This window comes from Grammomys surdaster, unplaced genomic scaffold (genome assembly GCF_004785775.1).
Source record: "Grammomys surdaster isolate TR1022 unplaced genomic scaffold, NIH_TR_1.0 332335, whole genome shotgun sequence".
Taxonomy (NCBI): domain Eukaryota; kingdom Metazoa; phylum Chordata; class Mammalia; order Rodentia; family Muridae; genus Grammomys; species Grammomys surdaster.
The window spans coordinates 55,294-79,334 of NW_021627592.1; the positions used below are offsets into that span (position 1 = coordinate 55,294).

General features: G+C 43.2%; 1 protein-coding gene across 1 annotated transcript in view; it reads right to left on the reverse strand.

Moving 5' to 3' along the window:
• Nucleotides 1–4,362: 4,362 nt before the first annotated feature.
• LOC114616509 (complement factor I) overlaps nt 4,363–24,041 on the reverse strand; it is a 39,038-nt gene continuing 19,359 nt past the window's right edge. Inside the window, exons 5-14 of the mRNA XM_028761952.1 lie at nt 22,385–22,498; nt 22,023–22,133; nt 18,577–18,603; nt 18,417–18,437; nt 15,218–15,277; nt 12,701–12,804; nt 12,427–12,530; nt 6,720–6,997; nt 5,268–5,372; nt 4,363–4,774 (exon numbers count right to left, since the gene is read on the reverse strand). Of these exons, the coding sequence (XP_028617785.1) occupies nt 4,557–4,774; nt 5,268–5,372; nt 6,720–6,997; nt 12,427–12,530; nt 12,701–12,804; nt 15,218–15,277; nt 18,417–18,437; nt 18,577–18,603; nt 22,023–22,133; nt 22,385–22,498 (1,142 nt within the window). The 3' untranslated portion in view covers nt 4,363–4,556. The remainder of the gene's footprint in view (nt 4,775–5,267; nt 5,373–6,719; nt 6,998–12,426; nt 12,531–12,700; nt 12,805–15,217; nt 15,278–18,416; nt 18,438–18,576; nt 18,604–22,022; nt 22,134–22,384; nt 22,499–24,041) is intronic.

A 24,041-nucleotide genomic window follows, 5' to 3' on the forward strand; every position in this document is an offset into this window, starting at 1 on the left:
TTGTCCTTTTCTCTGATGCACCCTGGGTACCAGGGACACTGAGCTGCTATCCATCCTGTGTGTGGCTGGCTCCTCAAGCTGTGAGGCCTTTGGGAAGCTGCTTGGGAAGCTCTTCCATGCCTTTGTTTTCTCTCCTGTTGCAGTGAGAAAATACTCTGACAAAAGCAACATTAAGAACCAATGAGAAAGCTAAGTGTTTGCTATGTGAGCCTAATAATCTCTTTATATGTGGGATGCACAGTAGAAGGAGAGAAGAGAGTTCCCCAACCTCAGACCTCCACATGCACACACAAACACATAATAATAATATTAATACTTACTGAAAAAGGCTTGCTTGTTTTTCTAGCTCAATTCCAGGATCCACTTGACCACAGGAAGAAGTTAAAATGACAGGAGCTTCAAGCAGCAGGTTGCATCGCAATTGGAAAGCAGAGAGTAACAAGTGCCTCACTTTCTAAACTTTATACTATAGTCTAGAGTCCCTTGCCTAGGGAATAGTCCCACCTCCAATTGAGATAGGTCTTCTCACATCAGATAACGTATGCAAGATAATTCTGCACAGACATGACCAGAGGCTCATTTCCTAAATTATTCTGGATTCTGTCAAGTTGACAATTAACAATAATTATGACAATTCATAAATCAGATTAAGTTCCCCTCTGAGGATGTCCCCTGGTGACTCAGGCTGATCTCCAGTGAGTTTCCTTACTACTGGTTGTGCAAAGTACAGCTTCATATTTTATTTTCCATCTAACCCCATATGATGTAGGAATCTTGATTATGACAAGACTATTCACAACCCAGTTATATATGACCCAAGGGTACCAGACATGGTCATCTAGGATTGACCTGGAACAGTGACTAGAGTTTACTGTCTTGTGCCAATGACGATTAAAGATAAGGACAGTAGCCCGGTGGTGGCGGTACATGTTTTTAATCTTTTAACTCGGGAGGCAGAGGCAGGAGGACCTCTTGAGTTTGAGGCTAGCTAGGTCTACAGAGTGAATTTCAGGACAGCTTAGGCTACAGAGAGAAACCTTGTCATAAAAAAAAAATAATACCAACAACAAAAAAAGATATGAACAGTTGTGGGCTATGCTTTATTAAGAATTACAGGGGAAAAAGGAATCGAGAAAAGGAGACACCCAGGATGGGAGGGGCTCTAAGAGAGGAAAAGCCAGTGAAGGTCGTTGTCTAGAGGTTTTATAAGACTATGATGGGAACTAGACAAAGGCTGCCGCTGCCGTGAGATGTATTAGTTCTCTGAGCTCTGCTGCACCCTGACAATGGAGGGGCCACATGCTCGACGTGTGTCCCTCTGTCCCAACCAGAGACGATTGTGTATCCTGTGCTGCTCACCCAGGAGTGGGTGGTGGAAGTGCTGCTCTGTCCATCTCTGACTCTAGCTTTGGTAGCATTGACAGTGACTGTCCGCAGGCTGTTAGTCAAGTTGGTGTGGAGGCTGGTAATTATTTTAACTCTCTGTTCTCTTAACTCACCAATAAGCAGCTGCATTGTCCTTAGTTAACTCTTTGACTTCAGGATGGCCTGGGGTCTCTTTCCTGAGGTAGGTGAGGGCTTTCCTGCCATCTTTATTTTCAACTTGGTTTATTATAAAAGCAAGACTATACTAACAGCTCCTGTTAGTATAACAGTTTTGTCTCTGTTGCTGTGATGAAAGATCATGATCAGTGGCAACTTAAGGATGGGAAGGTTTATGTCCTCTGACAATTCTGGGGGAGTAAGGGCAAGAAGTCAGGGCGTGAACCTGGACATGGGAACCGAAGCAGAGACCATGGACACTACTTACTGGCTTGCTCCACTTGATTTGCTCCTCCTGACTTGCTCAGATCACCTGCCTAAGGGTGGCACTGTCCCCAGTTACACGGCTCTCCCGTATCAGTCATTAATCAAGAAAATGCCCCACCGACTTGTCTATAGGCCAATCTGATGGAGGCACTGAATCTATATTTGTACTAAGCTGACCATATTGGATTCTGTGATTTGGAGTCCTGAGAGACACCCCTGACCTTCTAAAACCCTGGAGTCAGAACATCTGTTCCCACTGTACACGGTCTTTTTCTGTGTGGAGCCACCTTGGAAAGCTGAGTCACTGCCCTTGAGAACCTCAGCCCAGTCCATTCTGGGGTTTGTTTTGTTGATGCAGGTTTCAGTGTGCAGAATGGGGTTCTGAGCTTTCAGCCTTTCCCACTTCTGAGTTTCTACACACAGGTGTCTTCTAAAATATCTTCCACACATTGTCCTGGAGCTTTAACACTTCTCAGAGCTGTAGCTGCTCTCCCCTGGCTTCCAGTGGCTACTGTGAGTTCATGGGAAATTGTTTGAAGTTGTCAACCCCAAACTGACAATAAAGGCTCTCCTTTTTGTGCTCCTCATTATCTGACCGCAGCAGTTCTTGGAGGGGGTGGAGCACAAACCCAGTTGGAGATAGACGTCTCCACTCTCTGCTTCACAATAGCAGCGTTGGTTTTAAAACAAATCGTAAAGTTAATGCTGATTCACTGAACATCTCTGAATTAAGAGCAAGAGGTACGGCCAAGAGGAGGACAGGTAAGGACTCTCGTCTGTCTCATATTGTCCCTGGGGCGACAGTTGGAGAAGAGGCAGGAAAGCAATGAAAACGATACCTCGATACCTCGAGAATGATCAACGCTGCTCTGAGATTAAAGCGGGCTGTTGTGGTGGAGGAGGCGGAGCACTTGCTGTATCCCTGACAAAATGGTGATGCCTCGTGCAGAGACGGAGGGGAAGGGGCACAGTTAGGAAATACAGGGTTGACCACAGTACTCCCTAAGTGGCAAGTACTTAATGTTTCTAGGAAAGGTCGAGAATGGAGATATGAATTCATGAGTCCTTGGACTGTGAGTCGAACTGACAACTGAGTCAAGATGAAGAACCCCAAAGAGAGAACAAAGTAGAAGAAGCAACCAGAAGGACGTGGCTGGCAAGGAGGCTTAGAACAAGGAACCGGACAGACAGTCAAGCGCTGCTGGCAGGAGAGCAGTCTAGTGTCTGTGACAGCATGGAGGGCTGTGGAGAGGGTTCCAGGAAGGGTCAAGGGGAGCCTGTGACAGGAGGAAAATGTGTTACTACTTAAAGAAGCAGAGGAATGGGGCAAGAGCTGGGAGGTGTCACTGTCCCATCAAAGATATGATGCCAGGCTTTTTACGTAAACAGGGATCCATTTTCACACCTTCCTTTGTTGTGGAATGCCCTGTAGCTTTTTTTCCTTCTTAAAGAGGGAGAGGGGTTCATAAAGGCCAGAAAACTAAAGAGACTCACTAGACTCAGGAAGCTCAGAAAGGTACAAGAGACAATAGGTGTTGTTTTATAAAAAGATAAAGAGAGAAGAAATATATTTTGGTGAATGTGTAGTTAGGTGTGGGGGAAGGGGGTGTCTCCGCAGGCCCATGCTGAGGTATCCCTTCCTCCTGAGGGACCAGCCACAAGATGATGCTATAGTACAGAATAGAGTCTATTCAGGGCATGGGGAGGGGAGTTGAGAGGGTAAGAGAAACAGAGAGAGAGAGAGAGAGAGAGAGGGAGAGAGAGAGAGAGAGAGAGAGAGCGCAGGGGAGTAGGTCCCCGATGAGCATGTGGAAAGAAGTGGGGGAGGGAGGAGAGAATGGGGGGAGGAGAATGGAGAGAGAGGTAAGGAGCAACAGGACAGAGAGCAAGAAGGCAAAAGGGAGAGGAAGGATGAGCAGCCCTTTTATAGTGAGTCAGGCACACCTGGCTGTTGCCAGGTAACTGTGGGGCGGAGCCTAGACAAAATGCTAACACTAGGTCCTTCTCCAGTGTAGTGTTAGCAGTAAGCAGCAGCTGGGCAAGGAGGCTTTCTTCTGTGGAATTGTCTACGAAGTGGGTAGTAAGCCCCGGAGGGAGATGCAACTCCTCTGAGTTATCATCTATACTTGGGTGAGCTTACTGGTGATCTAGCTGCCTTAAGTAACTACTCCTCCATGTTCCTGAAGGAGCCCCAGTATGTTCATTGCTTTATCAAGCTAGACTTGGGTGTGATCATTTCTTTGGTCTGCAGTTGGTGCCCTGTTTAGGATGAATAGATGCTTGTTCATGTCTCCCCAGGGGAAACCACAAGATGGAAAATAATACACGAAGAATATAACAAATGACCCAATGTCTAATGTAGTTGTTGGCAGATGTGTGACTCGAACACAGTCTTGTGCGAGTCTAATGTCATTAAACTACCGTCAAAAAGTCATGCCTTCCTGGAGAGTTAATGTAATCAAACTATCTGTAAATAAAATGTGTGGGCTGAGGGTGTAGTTCTATGGTGTTAGGCACTGATAAACAAACAAAAACAAACAAACACAAACCACCTTGTATGCTTAACTGAAATATTTATTGGGGATTACATGACAGAATTCTAAAATGGCATACACTTTGAAGAAACTTTAGGACTAGCCAGTAAGACTTGCTTCTTGCCAGCTCTGAGGAGAACTAATTATACAGTTTCATTTCAATTAAAATGTAACTCCTGAAAGAATAAGTGTAGAAAGAAGGAGGTCGTAGCTTCAGACATTGTGTTGAGAAACAAGGGGCCTCCCTACGTGATAGCTAATCCAGTCAAAATAATTGGCCACTCTGGTGTAGACGCCTGGGAACTCCGGCTGCCCACAGTTTTCACCCCAGCTCACAATGCCCCAAACGTAAGTGACATTGTTGACATCCTTGCAGACCAAGGGGCCTCCAGAGTCTCCTTTGCAGGCATCAATGGACCCATCACTGGTGCCTGAGAGAGAGAAAAGTACATTTTCTTCCATCTGTCAGGACCCTTGCACCTCTTTCCTGTCCCTCACACCAATGCACAGAAAGACTTTCACTTTTTTTTGGTGGGGGGGGGCGGTTTCAAGACAGGGTTTCTCTGTGTAGCCCTGGCTGTCCTGGAACTCACTCTGTAGAGCAGGCAGGCTTCGAACTCAGAAATCCACCTGCCTCTGCCTCCCAAGTGCTGGGATTAAAGGCGTTCACCACCACTGCCCTGCCGACTTTCACTTTTTAAAAACTTTCTTGACAGGGCTGTCTTGGGTCCCTCTTGGGATTGCAGAGTGAGGTGCAGAATGGGAAATCATTTGTAAACCTTCCGTCTGTTTCCCTAAGTTGGCATAGTTTTTCTGCTTGACTTTTGTGCTTTGCACCACTGTGTAAGGAGATTCGGATACAATCGGGAAGAATCAAAGCAGACTAATAGAATGGGTACCCCAGGTTACCCTCTGAGCACTTACCTGCACACTGCATCTCTTTTTCATAGTAGCGACCTGGGTAAAACTCAGAGCAGTTGCCTATTAGGTTAACTTCACCCCACCTAAGTGAGTAGACTTTTTGGTTATCTATACAAAGTGAGAAAAGAGACATTTAGAAGCTGCAAAGGAGAAACCTAAATTAAAATTGTCTTAGCTTAGTAACCCATTAAGAAGATAAATGAATGTACTTTATTCATTATTACAGATATTAATTACTGAGGACACTTCCTTGGCACATTAAAATCATAGTCTTCACATCCCATAAGTTTCTAGATTTATCTTTCTAAATTTAAATGAACAGCGAAGGAAGGCTATTGAAGGAGAAACCTGAAGTCACAGTCATTTAATAAAGAGCTGACCCTTGTGGTGACTGAGGTGTAACCCTCTCCTACAGTCAATGGACTCCATAGGGGAATGACATAGGAGACAGTGATGGAGCCTTCCCATATGCATCCTTGATGTCTTTTCTGACAACCATGGATTTCCTTGAAGTTACCATCAGAAAGCAGCCTTGAAGAAGTTAGAGAATACAATGCCATTGTCAGCTCGTACATGCTTTTGCTCTTGAGGAAGGACCTATATAAGTGACCTGAAGTGATGGACAAGGAGATAGAACTTCCCTCACATTTAAGTCAAAGGGACTTGAACACCTTTGGTCTGTAAAAAGAGAAGGGTCGGGTGCTACTGACTGACAGCCCAAGGGAAATGAGAGAAGCACAACACCCAAAGAGAGGCGGGTGGGCTGAGGAGCAAGACTTTGTCCCAGGTCCCCTCTTCTGTTTCCCAGCTCACAGCAATTTGATGCAAATGATGCAGTTTTCCAGTCAGTCTGTCTTCTTCCTCACTATGTGAAGTTCCAGGAGCTCAGGGGCTAGTCCTGCCTCATTCCTTACCAACATCCAGAATCTTCTTGCACAAAATAGTTGCTTGATAAAAATTTAATGTGATAAGTGACTGTATAAAATCACAGTAATTTAATTGCATACCTTACAACTGTCTTATGCCAAATTATTCTCTCTGCCTGTGTCTCAGCCCTGTGTGATTAAAACTGTTTAATTAGCACTTTTCTATGTCAAAAATGAAGCAACTCTTACTGGCCTCAAGGATGGTCCTGAGCTCCCAATCCTCTTGCTTCTGGGATTATAGGTGTGCACCATCATGAGAACACATTTGTTTTTTGTTTTTGTTTTTTGTTTTTTCTGGTCCTGGGGATCAAACCCAGGAACTTGCACATGCTAGACAAGCACCCAAGCATTAAGCTACATCTCCAATTTCATGTTCCTTCTGATAATGGGGTTGTGAGCCCAGGCAAGCGGCCCTTACTGGATGGGCACTCACTTTTCTCACTTTTCAGTACACAATATTTCTGTTAGTATTAGACAGGCCCCCATGCATTTCTAATCCAATTTCCAACCCTGAAGGTAAAGCATATACCTTTTTCTCGACCCCATCCGGAGATGATGCATCTGTCATTGGGTTGGAATAGATATGGAGACCATGGGACGCAGGCAGGGATGGAATGGGGGAGCTCACATTCTTTCTTGCCCGGGGGCTTTCTCATTTCAATCAAAGCTATGTCATTTTGGTAGGTGGCTCCATTATAGTTTTCATGAACAATAACTCTGCTCACTCCTTGAACTGCCAACTGAGAGTTAGGTTTTAGCCAGTCTAATAAAGCCGTCCATATTTGGTAATTGCGATATTTACTGGCTCTGTAAGAGAAAGGAACAGGAAATGAACTATATCAAGAAAAAGATAACAGATCTTGATACTTCATCTTTGCAGTCTTTCCTTTAAAGGATAAATCTCAGTGTTTTAATCCTTAGTAATATTGTGATGGTGTATATGCTTGGCTCAGGGAGTGGCACTATTAAAGAGAGTAGCCCTGTTGGAGTAGGTGTGTCACTGTGGGTGTGGGCTTCACAACCCTCCTAGCTGCCTGGAAGCTAGTCCTTCACTAGCAGCCTTCAGATGAAGATGTAGAACTCTCAGCTCCTCCTGCATCATGCCTGCCTGGATGCCACCATGTTCCTGCCTTGATGATAATAGACTGAACCGCTGAGCCTGTAAGCCAGCCCCAATTAAACGGTGTCCTTATAAGAGTTGCTTTGGTCATGGTGTCTGTTCATAGCAGTAAAATCCTAACTAAGACAGATATAATACTGAAGAATTACATGTATGTAAACTAGGGTGATTGAGTGGTCGGTGGAGAGAGCACTGAGACCCCAGCTATTCCTATGATCTGTCTAACCTTTCCAAATAATGAAGTATGTCATAGAGTGGACTGTCCATGAGCAAAACCCTGAACATTCAAAATATCTTTCTAAATTATGTCCTCTGTATATTATTAAAAATCATCTATAATCTTGTTTCCTAATCAAATAGCACAAACTGAATAGAATTTATCTTTCCTTCATAATGGCACAGTCACAGTACAGTTCAGCAGCAGTGTCCTAGGAGATAATGTGATGTTTGGATGCTTTCACTTATACCAAAGTGTTCTAAGGATGCTGCCATCCATGTTGGTTTGGGTTGTGTTATAGGTTCCGGGATCATAACTATTCCTTGAGGGTTAATTCTGCTTATATGGGTTCCTGGGCACAGATATAGTGTTTGCCAGCTACACAGACAGGAATTTTACCAGGCACTGGGGAGCAGAAGTTAGCAAAACCAGAAAGCATTTAGAAAACACGCATCACTGAATGAGTGATCACAATGCTGAAGAGAGATATTCTGTGAAGGAGTGAGGGGAATGGACAGGAGAAAGGCTTTTAAGAACTTATCAGGAGGGCTTTGATTAAAAACATTCGGGGATGATTCCACAGGAAATAATGGGTTGAGTTGAATCTGAGTAAAAAGCAACATTAACTAGGTAAGAGAGTCAAGAACGATCATGCCAGGCAGGGGAAAGGATCTATGAAGAGAAATTGCAGAGGGAGAAATTTCTTTTGAGCATCTGAAAGAGCCCAGAGTGGGTGGTTCAACAGGCAGGAAGCAGTGTGAGACTGGTGACAGAAAGGGAAGCCAAGACATATATGGCCTTATATGATTTATATGTGTTGACAGTTTTGTTTCTATGCCTATCGGAGGAGGACTGCAAAACTCTTCAATTGTATGCGCTACACAGTGGAGAACAGACAGGTTGGACCGTGGGTAGACAGGGTGCATGTAGGAAAGGCAACTGGAGGCCAGTCATGCAGTCAGATGATAAGGACAGTGATAGGAAAGGAGATAAGGTCTGACATTTTTAGACATTAAGAATGCCTTGCTGTAGGGAGGCTCAGAGAGGGAAGTAAGGATGATCCTTAGATTTCTACCTGTGTCAACCACATAAATGGTGTCTGTAAAGACAGGAAGCACTGGAATGGGACCATATTTAAGAGCTGGCATATACGGTAAGCCTTGGACATTTAGAGCCCAATCTCTCTCTCTCTCTCTCTCTCTCTCTCTCTCTCTCTCTCTCTCTCTCTCTCTCTCTCTCTCTCTCCCTCCCTCTCTCTCTCTGTGTGTGTGTGTGTGTATGTGTATATCTGTGCTCACGTTCATTTGTGTTCATGTTTGCAGATAAACCAGAGATAAATCTTGGATATTGTTCCTTAGGCACTGCCTAACTTACTTGTGTGACAGAATCTCATTGGTCAAGAACTCATGCTGGCTGGCCAGCAAGCCCTAAGGAGCTCCCTCCCCAGTGCTGTATTATGAGCACATGTCACCACACCCAGCTTAAACTTTTTGTAATGTGGGTTCTTCAGCTTAAACTCAGGTCTTTATCCTTGTGTGACAAGCAGTTAATCAACTGGACCATCTCTCCAGCTCCCAGTGTAATTTTGATGTAGCCAGGACCTATGGATGGATGTAGGTCAGTAGCTGGAGAAAAGGCTCTACTGTGGTTACATTTTAGCCACCTTAGAGTGGGATTTTAGACCACAGATAACTTTAGGAAGAATGAGTCGGAGGAGGAGAGGAAGCCAGGCCGACCATTGAGGAACTCTAACTGTTCAGAGGCTCTGTGATGCAAGCACAGATGAAACCTGGAGGACAGCAGAAGAGGTATGGGCAGAGAAAGAAACCAAGGGGATTCGGTGCCATGGAAACTAAGAGAGGAGCATCTTTAAGAAGGAAGGTAGAGCTTCGTGTGGTCTGTGAGTTGTATCTTGGATATTGTGAGCTTCTGGGCTAATATCCAATTATCAATGAGTGTATACCATGTGTGCTCTTTTGTGATTGGGTTACCTCACTCAGGATATTTTCTAGTTCCATCCATTTGCCTAAGAATTTCTTGAATTCATTGTTTTTAATAACTGAGTAATATTCTATTGTGTAAATGTACCACATTTTCTGTATCCATTCTTCAGTTGAAGGACAACTGGGTTCTTTCCAGCTTCTGGCTATTATAAATAAGGCTGCTGTGAACATAGTGGAGCATATGTCCTTGTTATATGTTGGAGCATCTTCTGAGTATATGCCCAGGAGTGGTATAGTTGGGTCCTCAGGTAATGCTATGTCCAATTTTCTGAGGAACTGCCAGAGACCAAAGTGTGGGTGCTTTGATTCTTCTTAGAAGGAGTAACAAAATATTCATGGGCGCAAATATGGAGACAAAGCATGGGACAGAAACTGAAGGAGGGGTTGTCTGGAGACTGTCCCACCTTGGTATCTATCTCAAGTGTCGTCACCAAAGATAGAAGCTGCTGTGGATGTCAGGAAGTGCATGCTGACAGGAGCCTGAGATAGCTGTCTCCTTAGAGGTCTTCCAGAGCCTGACATATACAGAGGCAGATACTCAGAGCTAACCATTGAACTGATCAAGGAGTTCCCAATGGAGGAGTGAGAGAGAAGACTGAAGGAGCTGAAAGGGTTTGTAGCCCCGTGGGGAGAGCAACAATACCAACCAACCAGAGCTCCCAGGGTCTCAACCACTATCCTGGGAGCAAATAGGGAGGGACCCATGGCTCCAGCTGTATATGTAGGGGAGGATGGCCTTGTAGGGCATAGGTAGGTGAGGAAGTCCTTGGTCTAGTGAGGGCTGGATGCCCCAGTGTAGGGGAATTCGAGGCTGGGGAGGTGGGAGTGGGTAGGTGGGTGGGGCCACATCCTCATAGAAGCAGAAAGAGAGGGGATGGGATAGGGGGTTCCTGGGTAGGAGGGGAATGGGGAAAGGGGATCACATCTGAAATGTAAATAAAATATCCAATAAAAAAAAAAAGAAAAAAAAAGAAGGAAGGTAGAAGAGGAGGCTTGCTATTCCACTTTCCAGGCTTTTCCAGGGTGTCATTCAACACACACTTCATCATTCAATGGAGATGCCACCTCAGAAAGTTAGACCACCTAAAATTTCCTAAGAAGGCATTCATCTTAATTGTCATCAAACGCTAATAATGTCCTGGCTCTACTACCAGACTCGTTCTATAGCTTCAGCTAAGTCATTTCTTTAGCTTATTCAGTTCAGTACGCTTCTCTGCAAAGTGGGAGGAACCCTAGTTACCCTTTTGGACTGCTGACCATGCTAAACAAGGCAGTATGTGAAAGTGCCTGACCTAGGATCCAGGCCATAAGAAGTGCTCACTAAACGAGCTCACTGAATTCATGCTCAAGTCCAAATTGAGGCCAGAATCCCTTTGCAAGTTGACTTTGATTGGTCAACCAATCAAGATTTTGAAGGATTGCAATCCTGTCGCTATTATGGGCTGAATTTGTTGGATGCATTCTGGATGTCCTGAATCTCAGTGTGACTGCATTTGGAGATGGTCCTTTTAATTGGAGGCAGTTAAAGTTAAATGGGGTTGTAAAGGTTGGGTTTTAATCCAGTAAGGCATGGGTCTTCATAGGGATAAAGCGAAATCTCAGAGCTACATGTGTACAGAGGGAAGGTCACAGAGGAAGGGCGCCATGAGAAGAGAGCACACGGAAGCCAAGAGACTCCAAGAAAACACAAACTGTGCATTGATCTTCTAGCCTGCAGAATAGTGAGAAAATAAATCTGTGCTTTTTAAGTCACTCAGTGTCTGGTATTTACCAGCAAAATAATACAACCACTTACAACACTCCCCACTGAATACGTGTGTGACTTGCAATTCTCATTTGTCACATGCTAAAGCTGAGTCCACATTATGTCTACCCTGATTCTTGGACCTGAGAATTTTAAAACCCTGTTGTCTGTGGTGGTTTGAATATGCTTGGCCCAGGGAGTGGCAGTATCAGGAGGCATGGCCTTGTTGGAATAGGTGTGGCTTTGTTGGAGGAAGTGTGTCATTGAGGGGGTAGAGTTTGAGAGAGCTTCCCCCTAGCTGCCTGGAAGCCAGTCTTCTCCTGTCTGCCTTTGTATCAAGATGTAGAATTTTCAGCTCCTTTGGCCCCATATCTGCCTGAATGCTGCCATGTTACTGCCTTGATGATAATGGACTGAACCTCTGAACCTGTAAGCCATTCCGAATTAAATGTTGTCTTTTATAAAAGTTGCCTTGGTCATGGTATCTGTTCACAGCAGTAAAACCCTAAGACTCTGTCAAAAGGATACATAGTATGATTGGCCTTCAGCAGATGGGATTCCTCTGACTCCTCTGCTGCCTGCTTTAGTGATTCAAAGTCTGTCAGGAGCAGCCTGATGCACTTCAGGGATCTTCCCAATATCAACAGAAGTGGTACCCCTACCTGGTACAATGCCTTGCCTTCAAAGCAGCTGTGAGCTGGGCACATACAAATAACTTATCTAGGCTCAAAGAGTGAGCCAGCCAATGATGGATCAGTATATCAGATAATTAGCATTGAACATCGGGCATTTTATTGCCTAGAATGCACATTAAATGGAAAGACCATCAGGAATGTCAGGTTACTATTTCTCCTTCATAAATGCTTAGTCATAAACTCTTCTAGACAGATTTGTGCTGGCACAAGGCAAATGAGCCAAATAAAATCATTCAGTATTTAAACTCTGCCCTTGCTAGAGTTTAGCAACCTGGTCTATCTGTGGAGAACAGAGTAGGTTCTGAGGGACCTGGTCTAGGTCATGAATATCGGAAGCCATTTAACTGATAGCAATGGAGAACTCAGTTTCTCATGCAAGCTTTTATCTACCACTACCATCTCTATTATTTATTTCTCATGTTTCAAGAAATGTGAAACATACTGAAGACATTTTTACCTGACACAGTGTGCAGCAGTCAGAATCCAACAGCCACCGATATAAATGCCCCCACAGTTGATTCTTGTGCCATCCTTAATTGCCACCTGCCATGGGTAGTCTCCCTATGAGAGACATTTGAGTGGTTACTGCTCTACTAATGGATGGTGTCACCAACAGGCCACCCTAAGACATTTCCACATAAAGTCATGGTCTCCCGAGAGCACACCATCCTCTTACTGTTCTCTGACGCAAGCTGACCCTTGGAAGTCATGTGATTTTCATGCAGGCTTACCACCTCTGCTGGCTTCCCTCCGATTACTCTTTTCCTGCGAGTGTGAGTGTTTCTTTTGACTCCACAGGATAGTTTAGGTAATAAGGACTTTATCCGTTTTCTTTCTTCAAGAAAGGAAGAGATCATATCATTATTTTCTTGAAACCATTAGCTTGTAGGTAGACACTTCTTGGTTCTATCTATAATACATTCATCTGTCCATTCATCTGTCTATCTATCTATCTATCTATCTATCTATCTATCTATCTATGTATCTTGGGGCATGTGTGTGTGATATGTTTATACAGGTGTAGATTTGCATGTCTATTTGAGACCAGAGGTCAACCATCAGATGCCTTCTTCAGTTCCTTTTCACCTCATTTTTTGAGGTAGTCTCTCACTAAACAGGGGACTCACTAACTGGCTAGACCGGCTGGCCATGAGCTCCAGTGATCTGTTTCCTCCCCCCCCCCCCCGCCCTTTACCCCACCAACAGCATTATAGACATGCACCACCACCAGGCTTTTACATGGCTGCTGGGATCTGAATTCAGGTCCCCCTACTTGTGAATAGATTATACACGTAATACGTGCATACATATTGTATAGTATGTGTCAAAGCAGGCCACATTCATCAGTAAGTAGTTTTGCAGATTAAACAGTACTGTTTACTTATTGGGAAATTCTAGCTCAGTATTAAAACTGACTTGATTTCCTAAAGTTCTGACTAAAAGTGGCCCTGGGTAGAAAGCTGGCTGAAAGCTTAAACATTTAGCAAGCACTAGTAGATGTCACATGTCCAGGCCTTACTACAATGAGAACTTGGGGTGAGGCGTGTGTCACATTTTTTTGTTTTGTTTTGTTTGTTTGTTTTTCGAGACAGGGTTTCTCTGTGTAGCCCTGGCTGTCCTGGAACTCACTCTGTAGACCAGGCTGGCCTCGAACTCAGAAATCCACCTGCCTCTGCCTCCCAAGTGCTGGGATTAAAGGCGTGTGCCACCACTGGCCAGCTATGTGTCACATTTTTAACTCATCAGAATAATTATCAGTATAATAATTTGTCAACAGATATATTAATCTTGAAAGGTCATGTGCCAGAGACACGGGATGATTGGATCAACAGGTTTTAGATGAGCTGTGTGTGTGTGTGTGTGTGGTATTTGTCAATTAAAAACCAACCACAGTAGAGCAAGGTTCAAACCATGCAGCTGTAAGGAAAAGCACAAGGGAGGAAGAGGATGGGATGTAGGATACTTTCTTTATTTTCTCTCTGGATTTGCCTTGTCAGGAAACTTATTTGTTGGAATGAGAAAGGACACTTCCTATTACTGATGGTTATTTCATACATATCAACAGGAGGTCAGGGCCCAAGGAAAAGAAGCTGTGAATGAATGTGGAGAGATGCACTCAGGTCTCCCCTCGCCTACAAACTGTGTTGAGGGAAGAGTGTGGTGATCTTAGGTTTTGGTTTAGACTCTTGCAGTAAGAGAGCCAGCATCGTTCACCGAATCCTGTGAAACCAGGATGGATGGAATGTGAAAACGAATGTGATCTTCAGTAGACAAAATGGGGTGTGTGTGAAAATCCCTCAGTGGCTTCTGGAGATCAGAGATACAAATCCTGTACTCAGTGATTTACTTAAAAAATTGCTAATTTGAGGCCATAGAAATTAGAAGTTATTATCATGTGGATTTCATTTTAAAATCCCCCCAAATCAACTGATATATTATTGAAGGTGATAAAATTAAATAGTCGATAAAAGCAAGGTAGTCAAGATCAGAAGCCAGCCTTGCTGCCTGTAATAAACTACTACTTTCTTATGGACTCACATCTAACTCAGTTTGGCCCTTGGTGAACAACTGCCCAGGATACAGAGCTTCAGGGACTCCTGTTACCATGATTTATGTCTGACAAGGACAAGTCGACTCAGCTAATGTAGATTACTTTCCATTTCGGAAGATGCTTGAAATCCAGTTGTTTTTGACAAAACTAAACTGACTAAGCTCTTATCTGTTAGGAAAAATTTCATGTGGAACTATGGAAATGTGTCACTTCAGAACCATTTTAACTAACCTGGGCTTTAAAAGCGGCACTCAAGAAGATGAGCTTGGGGACTGGAGAGATGGCTCAGTGGTTAAGAGCATTGGCTGTTCTTCCAGAGGTCCTGAGTTCAATTCCCAGTACCCACATGGTGGCTCACAACCATCTGTAATGGGATCTGATGCCCTCTTCTGGCATGCAAGTGTGCAGATAGAATAAATACATAAAATAAGTAAACAATTTAAAAAAAAAAAAAGAAGATGAGCTTGCTTTTCTTAAAAGCAATGGGGAAGGAGAAAGAAAGTGTTACTGTTTTTAAAACTTAAACCTACATCAAAGTTAATTATTGCTTGAATTGATTAAATATGCAACACATGCATACCTCTTATATGGTATTTGTGTATATTATACACATGATATACACTTACTTGGTATTAAAATGCTGGCTGAAACCAGTGAACTACCAGTAAAAAAAAAAAAAAAAAAAAAGTGAACTCACCTGTGTCCATATCAGGAGTCAGCATTTCTGTTTCTTCAGTTTCAATTTCAGTTTCTTCTCCTGTGATAAAACAATAGAAAAGCCATGGGGTTGATGTTGTATGTCTAGACAACATCTGATCATTAAAATGACCCAACTCTGATCGTTTTAAGTATCACCCTCTTCTTTTTGTAGACAAACTCCCCAAGTATGGCATCTGGTTTCCTTCCTATAGCTGGGCAACTGTAAAGATGCAGATGAACTCTGTAGAAATCCCTGCGGGTGTTGGTACAACAGTGTACTGAGACTCAAATCCTGCAGACAAACACTCAGATCAGGGAAGAAAGAGAGCTTCTCCCCAACTCTCTTCACTCCCAGCTCTTTACATGGTGAACAGAGCAGCCACTGGCCCTGACCGAGGAGTCGAGGTGGGCATTAAAAAGCCACGGGACACTGCACAATCCTAAGGTGCCTCCCTCAGGGGCTATGCAACTAGAGATATGTCTTCATGACTTTCTCATAGGAATGGCTAGCTAGCATTATGGCCTGGGGTGCAAAAATCAAAGAAAAAGGGCTCCCTGATTCCTTGTTTACATTTAAATGGAGCTTTCTACCCTGCCATCCCAGGACACTGTGGCAGACAGGATGATAATCTCTATGGCCTGGAAGTCCACAGGTAGATGCCTACCAACATGCTGCTCTGCTTGGGGTGAGGATATAGCTGGGGACAGAACAGGCCAGTCTAGCAACTTTATTTTGAGACAGTGGTCTTGGATTTAGTTCCTAGATATCTCCAGTTCTCTTTGGAACAGACATATATGTCACATGCCTAGGTGTGTTCCAGGGTGTGAAGGGCTCCGCTCAGAGGCACTCACACGAGTACATGTATGGATCAGAGGTGACTAAAATATGACATTAAATACCCAACAAAGGCAAGTAGGGACAGTTCAGTGCCGCTGAACTGTTCTGGGCGTTAGAAGAGTATGACACTCAGAAAACATAGGCCATAGGAAAAATGGTTGATGTCCTTGGTGACATAAAAACTAAAGATTTCAGTTTTGTTACATTTATTTTTGCACACTTATGTGAGTATTGTGTGGGTGTGTGTATAAGCACATGTGTGGAAGTCAGAGGATAACTTCAATGACTCCGTCCTCCCTCCACTAAGTTCCTGGGGATAGGACTCTAGTAGAGAGGAGATGGCTACTGCGTTTATCCCCTAATCCATTTTCCTGACCCAAAATTAAAACTTTCTTTTCAACAGATTTCATCATGGATGAAGCTAATAGACAGATGGGTGACAGAATGGAGATGATATTGTGATGTCTAAAGCTGACAAAGGGTTAATATCTAGACAGCAATAGGGACTCCTGCAAATCAGTAAGAGAGGAATGAAAGAAATCTAACATAAAGTCAAGGTGTGAGTGGTGAGAAGATGTAAATGGGTGAAAGAAAAGCACAGGCAGGAGGAAGAATCCTCACAGACCATAATCCGACCTGAGTCATTGCCTGCTATGTCCGCGTGAACAATGAACAGCGCCACCACATGGCCGTGGGCCGCTAGCACAGTATAAGGATGGTAGCGTTCTATGTTGGCGGGTGAGGAGAAAGTGGAGACAGAGTAGCTGGATGTGAGAACTGGTACTTAGCTCTGGCGAAGAATATTCGGGTACTGCTTCTCAATTAGAGAATTGTTTACCCCAAGACTTAAGCTCTCGCCAAGGAGATGTTTCAAAGGAATTCATAAATCTGGGAAAGATGTTTATCACGGTGCGCTGGCGGGCTGATAGATAGTCCGTTGCTCAAACAATCGAGCAAACTGAGAAAGCCGAACATATATTTTAGGAAGCAGCGAAGAGCAACAGAGTAGACAAACACAGCAACATGGACAGAGCCTTCAAGCACAATGCTTTGGAAAAGGAAGATAAAAGGAAACATGAGATTTCCAATACAAGGAGCGATATGTGATCGCCAGCTCACACGAGAGCAGGGCAGCACACATACTCAACCACACAGTAATGGCCTCCAGGAAAACGGGATTAAGAAACAGGAGTAAGAAATGAGCAGGACAGGCCAAGAAAAACTCAGTGATGATCACAGAAACAGACCTGAGCCGTGCCATTAATCACTCCTTACTCCATCACTGGCGTCTGAGGAAGGGAAGATGCGGGAAGGAGGGAGACAAAGGAGAAGAGGAATACACAGGGTGAGCAGCTCCCGAGAGGTGAGAACTACTGGTGAGATGGAACACAGGTATTAATTGAGAACTGACATTTGGGGCAAGCGTTGAATACTGCTCATTCTCAGGAAAGAAATTCTAGAAAAAAAAAAAACCCACAAACTGTTGTCTTCATGTGGGTTCAGGACTTGAATAACTAAGCAGAGAGTGGCTGGGGGAAATGGAGTAGAGGGATGAGGCAGGAGAGAATCTACCAAAACACACTTAGTTTCAAAGTGTCGTAATGACAGCTAATACTTTCTATGCTAACTTTGTATTAAAGTGGCTCCAAAGAGATGGAGGACTCAGGAAACCCAGTGTGGTGGTTGGAATATGCTTGGCCCAGGGAGTGGCACTGTTAGGAGGTGTGGCCTTGTTGGAATAGGTGTGGCTTTGTTGGAGGAAGTATATCACTATGGGGGAGGGCTTTGAGACCCTCCTCCTAGCTCCCTGAGGAACTAGTCTTCTCCTGTTTGCCTTCGGAACAAAATGTAGAACTCTCAGCTCCTTCTCCAGCCCCATGCCTGCCTGGACGCTGCCATAGTCCCACCTTGATAGTAATGGACTGAACCTTTGAATTCATAAGCCAGTCCCAGTTAAATGTTGTTCTTTTTAAGAGTTACCTTGGTCATGATGTCTCTTCAAAGCAATACAAACCCCAACTAAGACACCCAGTTTATAAAATAAATATCAAAATATGAAATGTGTTATATTTCATCTGCTGCCAATTTCTTTAAACGTTTGGTTTTGAGAAAAAGAAATAAAGAAGACAAGGCAGATATTGAGCAAAGGTGGCATCTGTGGGTAAGCACACACTGTGGGTGGTTTTCCCATTCGTGTGGCTGAAAGTTTATCACACTGAACAAAGGCTTCTGCCAGCTAAACTAACGAGAAAACTGGGGTCTTGCTTGTACAAAGCTCAGACCATATGCAGTTCACATACAATATAGAAAGACAATTATCACCTATATTTTTGCAATATCCCAAGGTATAAAAGCTTACCTTGATCTGACCGTGCAAGGCCTGAAGAAAAACAAAACACAAGAGCAGAGTTTTACCATAGAGAAGAATAACTTTTAACCATGGGAAAAATAAAACCTATACCATGTTATTGTACCCCGAAGGAGAATTATAAAGTCTTCTATTAAAAAAATGGACTTACCTTTATGAATTTTACGCTGTCTGTCTTCTAAAAATAAAACAAAACATCACAAAGAGATTATTTTATTTAAATAAAATACATATAAATCATTAATATTTCAGAAACAGTATAACAACTTAAAATTAATAGTAACAAAGTTTTATAAAAGAAGAAATCAAGGGGCTGGCGAGCTGGCTGAGCAGGTCATAGAGAGCAAGCTATACAAGCCATGTCATTAAGCAGCATTCTTCCAGGGCTTCTGCTCCAGTTCCTGCCTGTGGGTTTCTGCTTTGACTTTCCTCAGGGATGAAGAACAGGATGGGCTAAACCTTTTCCTTCCGACATTATTTTTGGTCAAGGTGTTTTTTTGTTTTGTTTTGTTTTGTTTTTATAAATAATTTATTTATTTTTTCTCAAATCGTAATTCATTCACACAGGGGTTATAAACACAGAAAGGCAGGATGTGAGGAAGGGGATGACACTGGAGTGTAGGTGTTCAGGGGGAATACAGATATCTTTCAGAACCGGGTATCGGCTGGGTGAAGGTTCAGGGGACAGGTCACTATGACTCTCCCTATGACTCACTTGTCCTTATCTAAGTTGGTATTGTCTGCCAAGGCTACCTATTTACAAGGTCTATGACTACTCAGGCTGGTAAATTTCCACAAAAGCTGCCTGTTTACAAAAGCTTATAGCCCGGTCATGGTGTTTTATCACAGCACTAGAAACCCCATCTATGGCAGAAAACTTCTAAGAGGTAAATGCAATCAAGAGATGATACAAACTTGCCTTAATTTTAGTAACTTTAATGTGGTCACTTAATAGTCAGTGAATTCATTGAGTACGCATATATGCCCTCACTTGATCTTTCTTTAAAAGGGAAGTGATACTGAAGGTGGCACTCATCCTAAAGTAGGGCAATTGAAATGATAATATTTCACTATTTATTTCGATATATACAAGAAATTAGTAGGAAAAGATGCTTTGTGTTGCATGTAATTACCCTATTGCAGATTTTCATCCCTGGAAACTAACAATTTATATCCCTTAATCTTCATTATTTTAAACAGGAGAGGAAAAGAAACAAGAGGAAGAGGCGAGGAAAAGGCTCAAACATTACACTGGCAATGAAACTGTGTGGCTTCAGTGGTCACCAGGCTCACTTACCACTCTCCTACTTGTAGCCTTTTCCTTTCTTCCTCTCTTTACTAAGAAATGAACTAAATTTAATAAAAATAAATGTACTTTACTAAAGTGGAAATTTCTGCTTTCTCTAGAAACTCAGTTGTGTCACATGACATTTTTCTGAAAGCTGTCTTAGCAGATGTTTTGCTGAAGCAAACACATGAGAGGATGTTTTGCTGAGGCAGACATGTAGGAGGGCATATGATGTTTAGAAAGAATGTAAATACAGTCTCACAGACAATGAGAGGACACTCGTGCATTGCTATGCCTTGTAACACATCACAGGTCTTTGCTGGTCTTCACTTCATAGAGAGAAGTGCACTAAAAATTTTCTCGGGGTATTCAGGCTGATTCTTGCTGCTTCTGATGACTCATACAAATTCAGTGGAGCCTTGAGGTTTCTGCTAGATGGAGCCACTGCTCCTAATTTGGGTTTGGTGTTTGCTATTGGACCGGTGTTTGCTAATATTCTGATAACAAAGATTATAATTGCTCCAAAGAACTACTTCTAAACAGGTCCACAACCCCCTTTTCCTATTAACCTTCTTTCTTCACTACTGGACTAGAAGGGAGGTTGAAGCATTGAAGAACCTTAATTAAAGTAGGTTTTGAAAAAAATCTAAGCCCAGTTGTTTGAATGCTCTTTAAAGGAAAATGGTTTAATCTGATATCCTTAAAAGAATCTTAAAGTATATTTTTATTAAAAATAATTTTTCACATGACATATTTTGAACATGGGCTCCCCTCCCCAAATTCATCTAAGATCCTCCTCACACACCCAACTCCATGCCTTTTTCTCTCTCTCCCTCTTTCTTTAGGATAAAAAACAAAAATGCAAACCAAAATTAACATACACACACATACAGAAGGGGGAGGGAGGGAGTATGTTTTAAGAACTGTTTTGGTTTCTTCATGGTTGCTGTGATAAGTTCCCTGAGAAAAGCAAGTTGGGGCTGAAAGGGTTAATTTTAGCTCACAACTGCAGGTTCTAGTCTATTATAGCAGAGGAGGAAGGAACTGGCTCTATCAGATCTATAATCAGGAACAGAGAGGAACCGATGCATGCATGCCTGTACTCAGCTCTCTTTGACCCCCTCTTACACAGTTCAGAACTGCCTGCCTAAGGAATGCAGCCACCTACAGTGGGCAGGCATTTGTGATCATGATAATCTCCCAGAGACATGTCCACAAACCAACCCTATCTAGACAATTCCTCATTAAGATTCTTTTCCCAGGTGATTCTAGACTGTGTTGTGTTGACAAGTAAAACCGTCACACTGATATTAATGGAAAATTAAAAGTCTAGTAAGTCTAATACTGGAACATCAAATAATGTCCAAACATAATGTCAGTCCATTCACATATGTTCAACATTTACTCCTTACACATGAGTAACTTGTACTAGGACATTAGAATACAAGAACAGATTGATTCCACAGAAAAGATAAACACTGCTGATAAACATAAGTATAAAACCCATAGGAAACAGTTGTAAGTACTTCAATGGATGCCAGAGCTTCAATGGATTCTAGAGTTTGCAGTACCTGCGGCTTTCTAGCTCATGCTCTGTGAAAGCATGGCAACAGCCTGGAATCTGCCATGGTGAGCACAGAAATGGCAAAAGCCATAGGTCAGGTTTTCCTTCTCCCTCCCTGAAGCCGATTGTCAACATTTACAGGCATAGCTCTGGAGAAGTTCCATAAATAGGGAGGGTATCCTGTTCCTCCGACTGCTTCCCTCATCCCTACAGACAACACTGCATTCCTTCATCTTTCAGGCCAGCACCCTTGCAAGTCACCCTTCACTGCCCATTTGCTTCCAGTCCTTCCAACCAGTGGCAAACCTTCAAAATATATCCAGAATCTAGTAGGGCCAGGAGGATAGATGTAAGCAAAACACCATGATATTTGTTTGAAAACGTCACCATGAAACTTATCTTGTATGTTAACTAATAACAATTAATTACATTTAACTTTGAAGGTGCCATCGCATATACTTATTTACTTGGAAGGTTGTGTTATGACATACGTGTGATGTACACGTGGAAGTCAATGGACAACATAACAGTTCTCTTCTTCCGTCGTGTGGGTCCCAGAGATTGAACTCAGGTCATCAAGCTTAGCAGCAAGCTCTTTTACCCACAGAGCCATCTCACTGGTCCATAAATTTAATTTTAAGTCAAACCAAATATGCACATAGACACATAGACACATAGACAGATAGAGGCATTTCCTACTCAGGCTTCGATAATGGAGTAGAGCGGCCACAGGCTGGTGGATTACCTTCACAGCCGCTCTCGTCATCACCGGTGATGCAGTCCACCTCACCGTTACACTTATATTTGTTTGGAATGCAAACTCCTGACTTACAAAGGAAAGCTGTACCTCGGCAACCTGTGTAATAACAAGCAGAAGTTATTTCCACTATTTATCTATCAGAGAGCTAAGGGCTGAGGTGACAGCTTAGTGGTAGCATGCCTATAGAGCATGTAAAGGCCCTGGGTTCAGTCCCCAACACACAAACACCACACACACACACACACACACACACACGAATCAAGGCCTTACATTCAGTAATGGAGCTGTCTTGACACTTTTAGTCATAGTGATGAAGGTGTAGGTTTGAAAGGTGGATTTAGCCCTACCTTTGCAACACAGCTCATCACTTTGATCTCCACAGTCATTGACACCATCGCAGGCTTTCTCCTGAGGAATGTGCTTCCCATTCACACACTGGAAGGACTGACTTGTTGGGAAATCTGAAAAGCAGGGATTGTCGTCATGAAATCTATGTATGGCTTTGTGGTGTAATATCCGTAACACATTACAGGGGTACCTAAGATAAAAATGTGACTCATGAAGTAATATAAAGGAGTGGGCATGATGCTATGTTCCTCTAGTCGAAGCACCCTGGAGGCTGAGACAGAGGGATCACTGCAAACACAAGGTCAGCCTGAGCTAAATAACAAGATTCCATTAGAACCTGCTTATGATGGCTTGAATAAGAATGGCTCTCCTAGGCTCATATATTTGAATGTTGGTCACTAGGGAGTAGAACTGTTTAAAAGGATTAGAAGGATTGGGTGTGACCTTGTTGGAGGAAGAGCATCATTGGAGGTAGGCTTTAAGGGTTCAAAAACTCAAAACAGGATCGGTGTCTGTCTAACTGACTCTCTGTCTCTGGCTACAGATCAGGATGTTTCTCTCAGCTCCTTCTCTACCACCATGTCTCCATACTGCCATGTTCCCTGTCATGATGATCATGGACTAAACTTCTGACCTGTAAGCCAGGCCATAATCAAAGCTGTCCTTTGTAAGAGTTCTTGGTCATGGTGTCTCTACACAGCAGTAAGGTCAGTGACTAAGACATTACTAAATGTTGTTTGCTAAATGGTCATATTGTCCAGCTGCCTTCAAAACATTTGTGTTTATTTCTATAGACTAGTGTGGCTTGCCGGGTAGAGATGGCCTTTTTTGCTATGGATGAAGGTTGATGCATACACTTATGTCTGGTCAATGTGCTGAGAATGCAAGTGAGTACCGAGTGCTCAGCCATAAACAGGACCGATCTATCTCACCCTGTCTGAGGCCCGGAGACCTTTGTGGAAGAGGTGGGAGCGGGTGGAAAGAATGTAAGAGCTGAAGAACTGGAAGAGAGCTGTGAAATCCTTCCTGCCATCTGTGAAAGACAGACACTTGAATACATGCACAAGGACCAAACAAGACAGAATCCTTCAACATTTCATCATGGTTAGTAGAGGTGTCCACAAGGCCCCAGTCCCTTCCTGAGGAACTACTGGCAGCATGCACGTGCGTGTGCATGTACGTGTGTGTATGTATATGCACGCATATGTGTGTGCATGTGTACGTGTGTGTGTGGTTTGTGTGGTTCTCCTTCAGTGGTTTAGGCACAGGTGAGTTGCTCATGCTCCAAAAATAGCTCCTTATATATATGCTTATACAAGCAGCCCTAACCAAACTCACTGGGGGAGGGGAGGACAGCTGGGCATGGTGATAGGTACATATCTTTAACCCTAGCACTGAGGAGACAGGGACAGGCAGATCATTGTGTGTTCAAGGCCAGTCTGGTCTACAAAGGGAGTTCTAGGACAGCCAGGGCTACATAGTAAGACCCCGTATCTAAAAAAAAAAAAAAAAGCAATGAGATTTGGCAAGAAGAAAGGGCTCACACGGAAACACAGAAGCAGCAAACAATAGAGGTTACTAGCAGGTAATTTATTTATGTAATAATTGTACACAATATATTATATACCTGTATGACTATTAAAACTAAATGCCTAC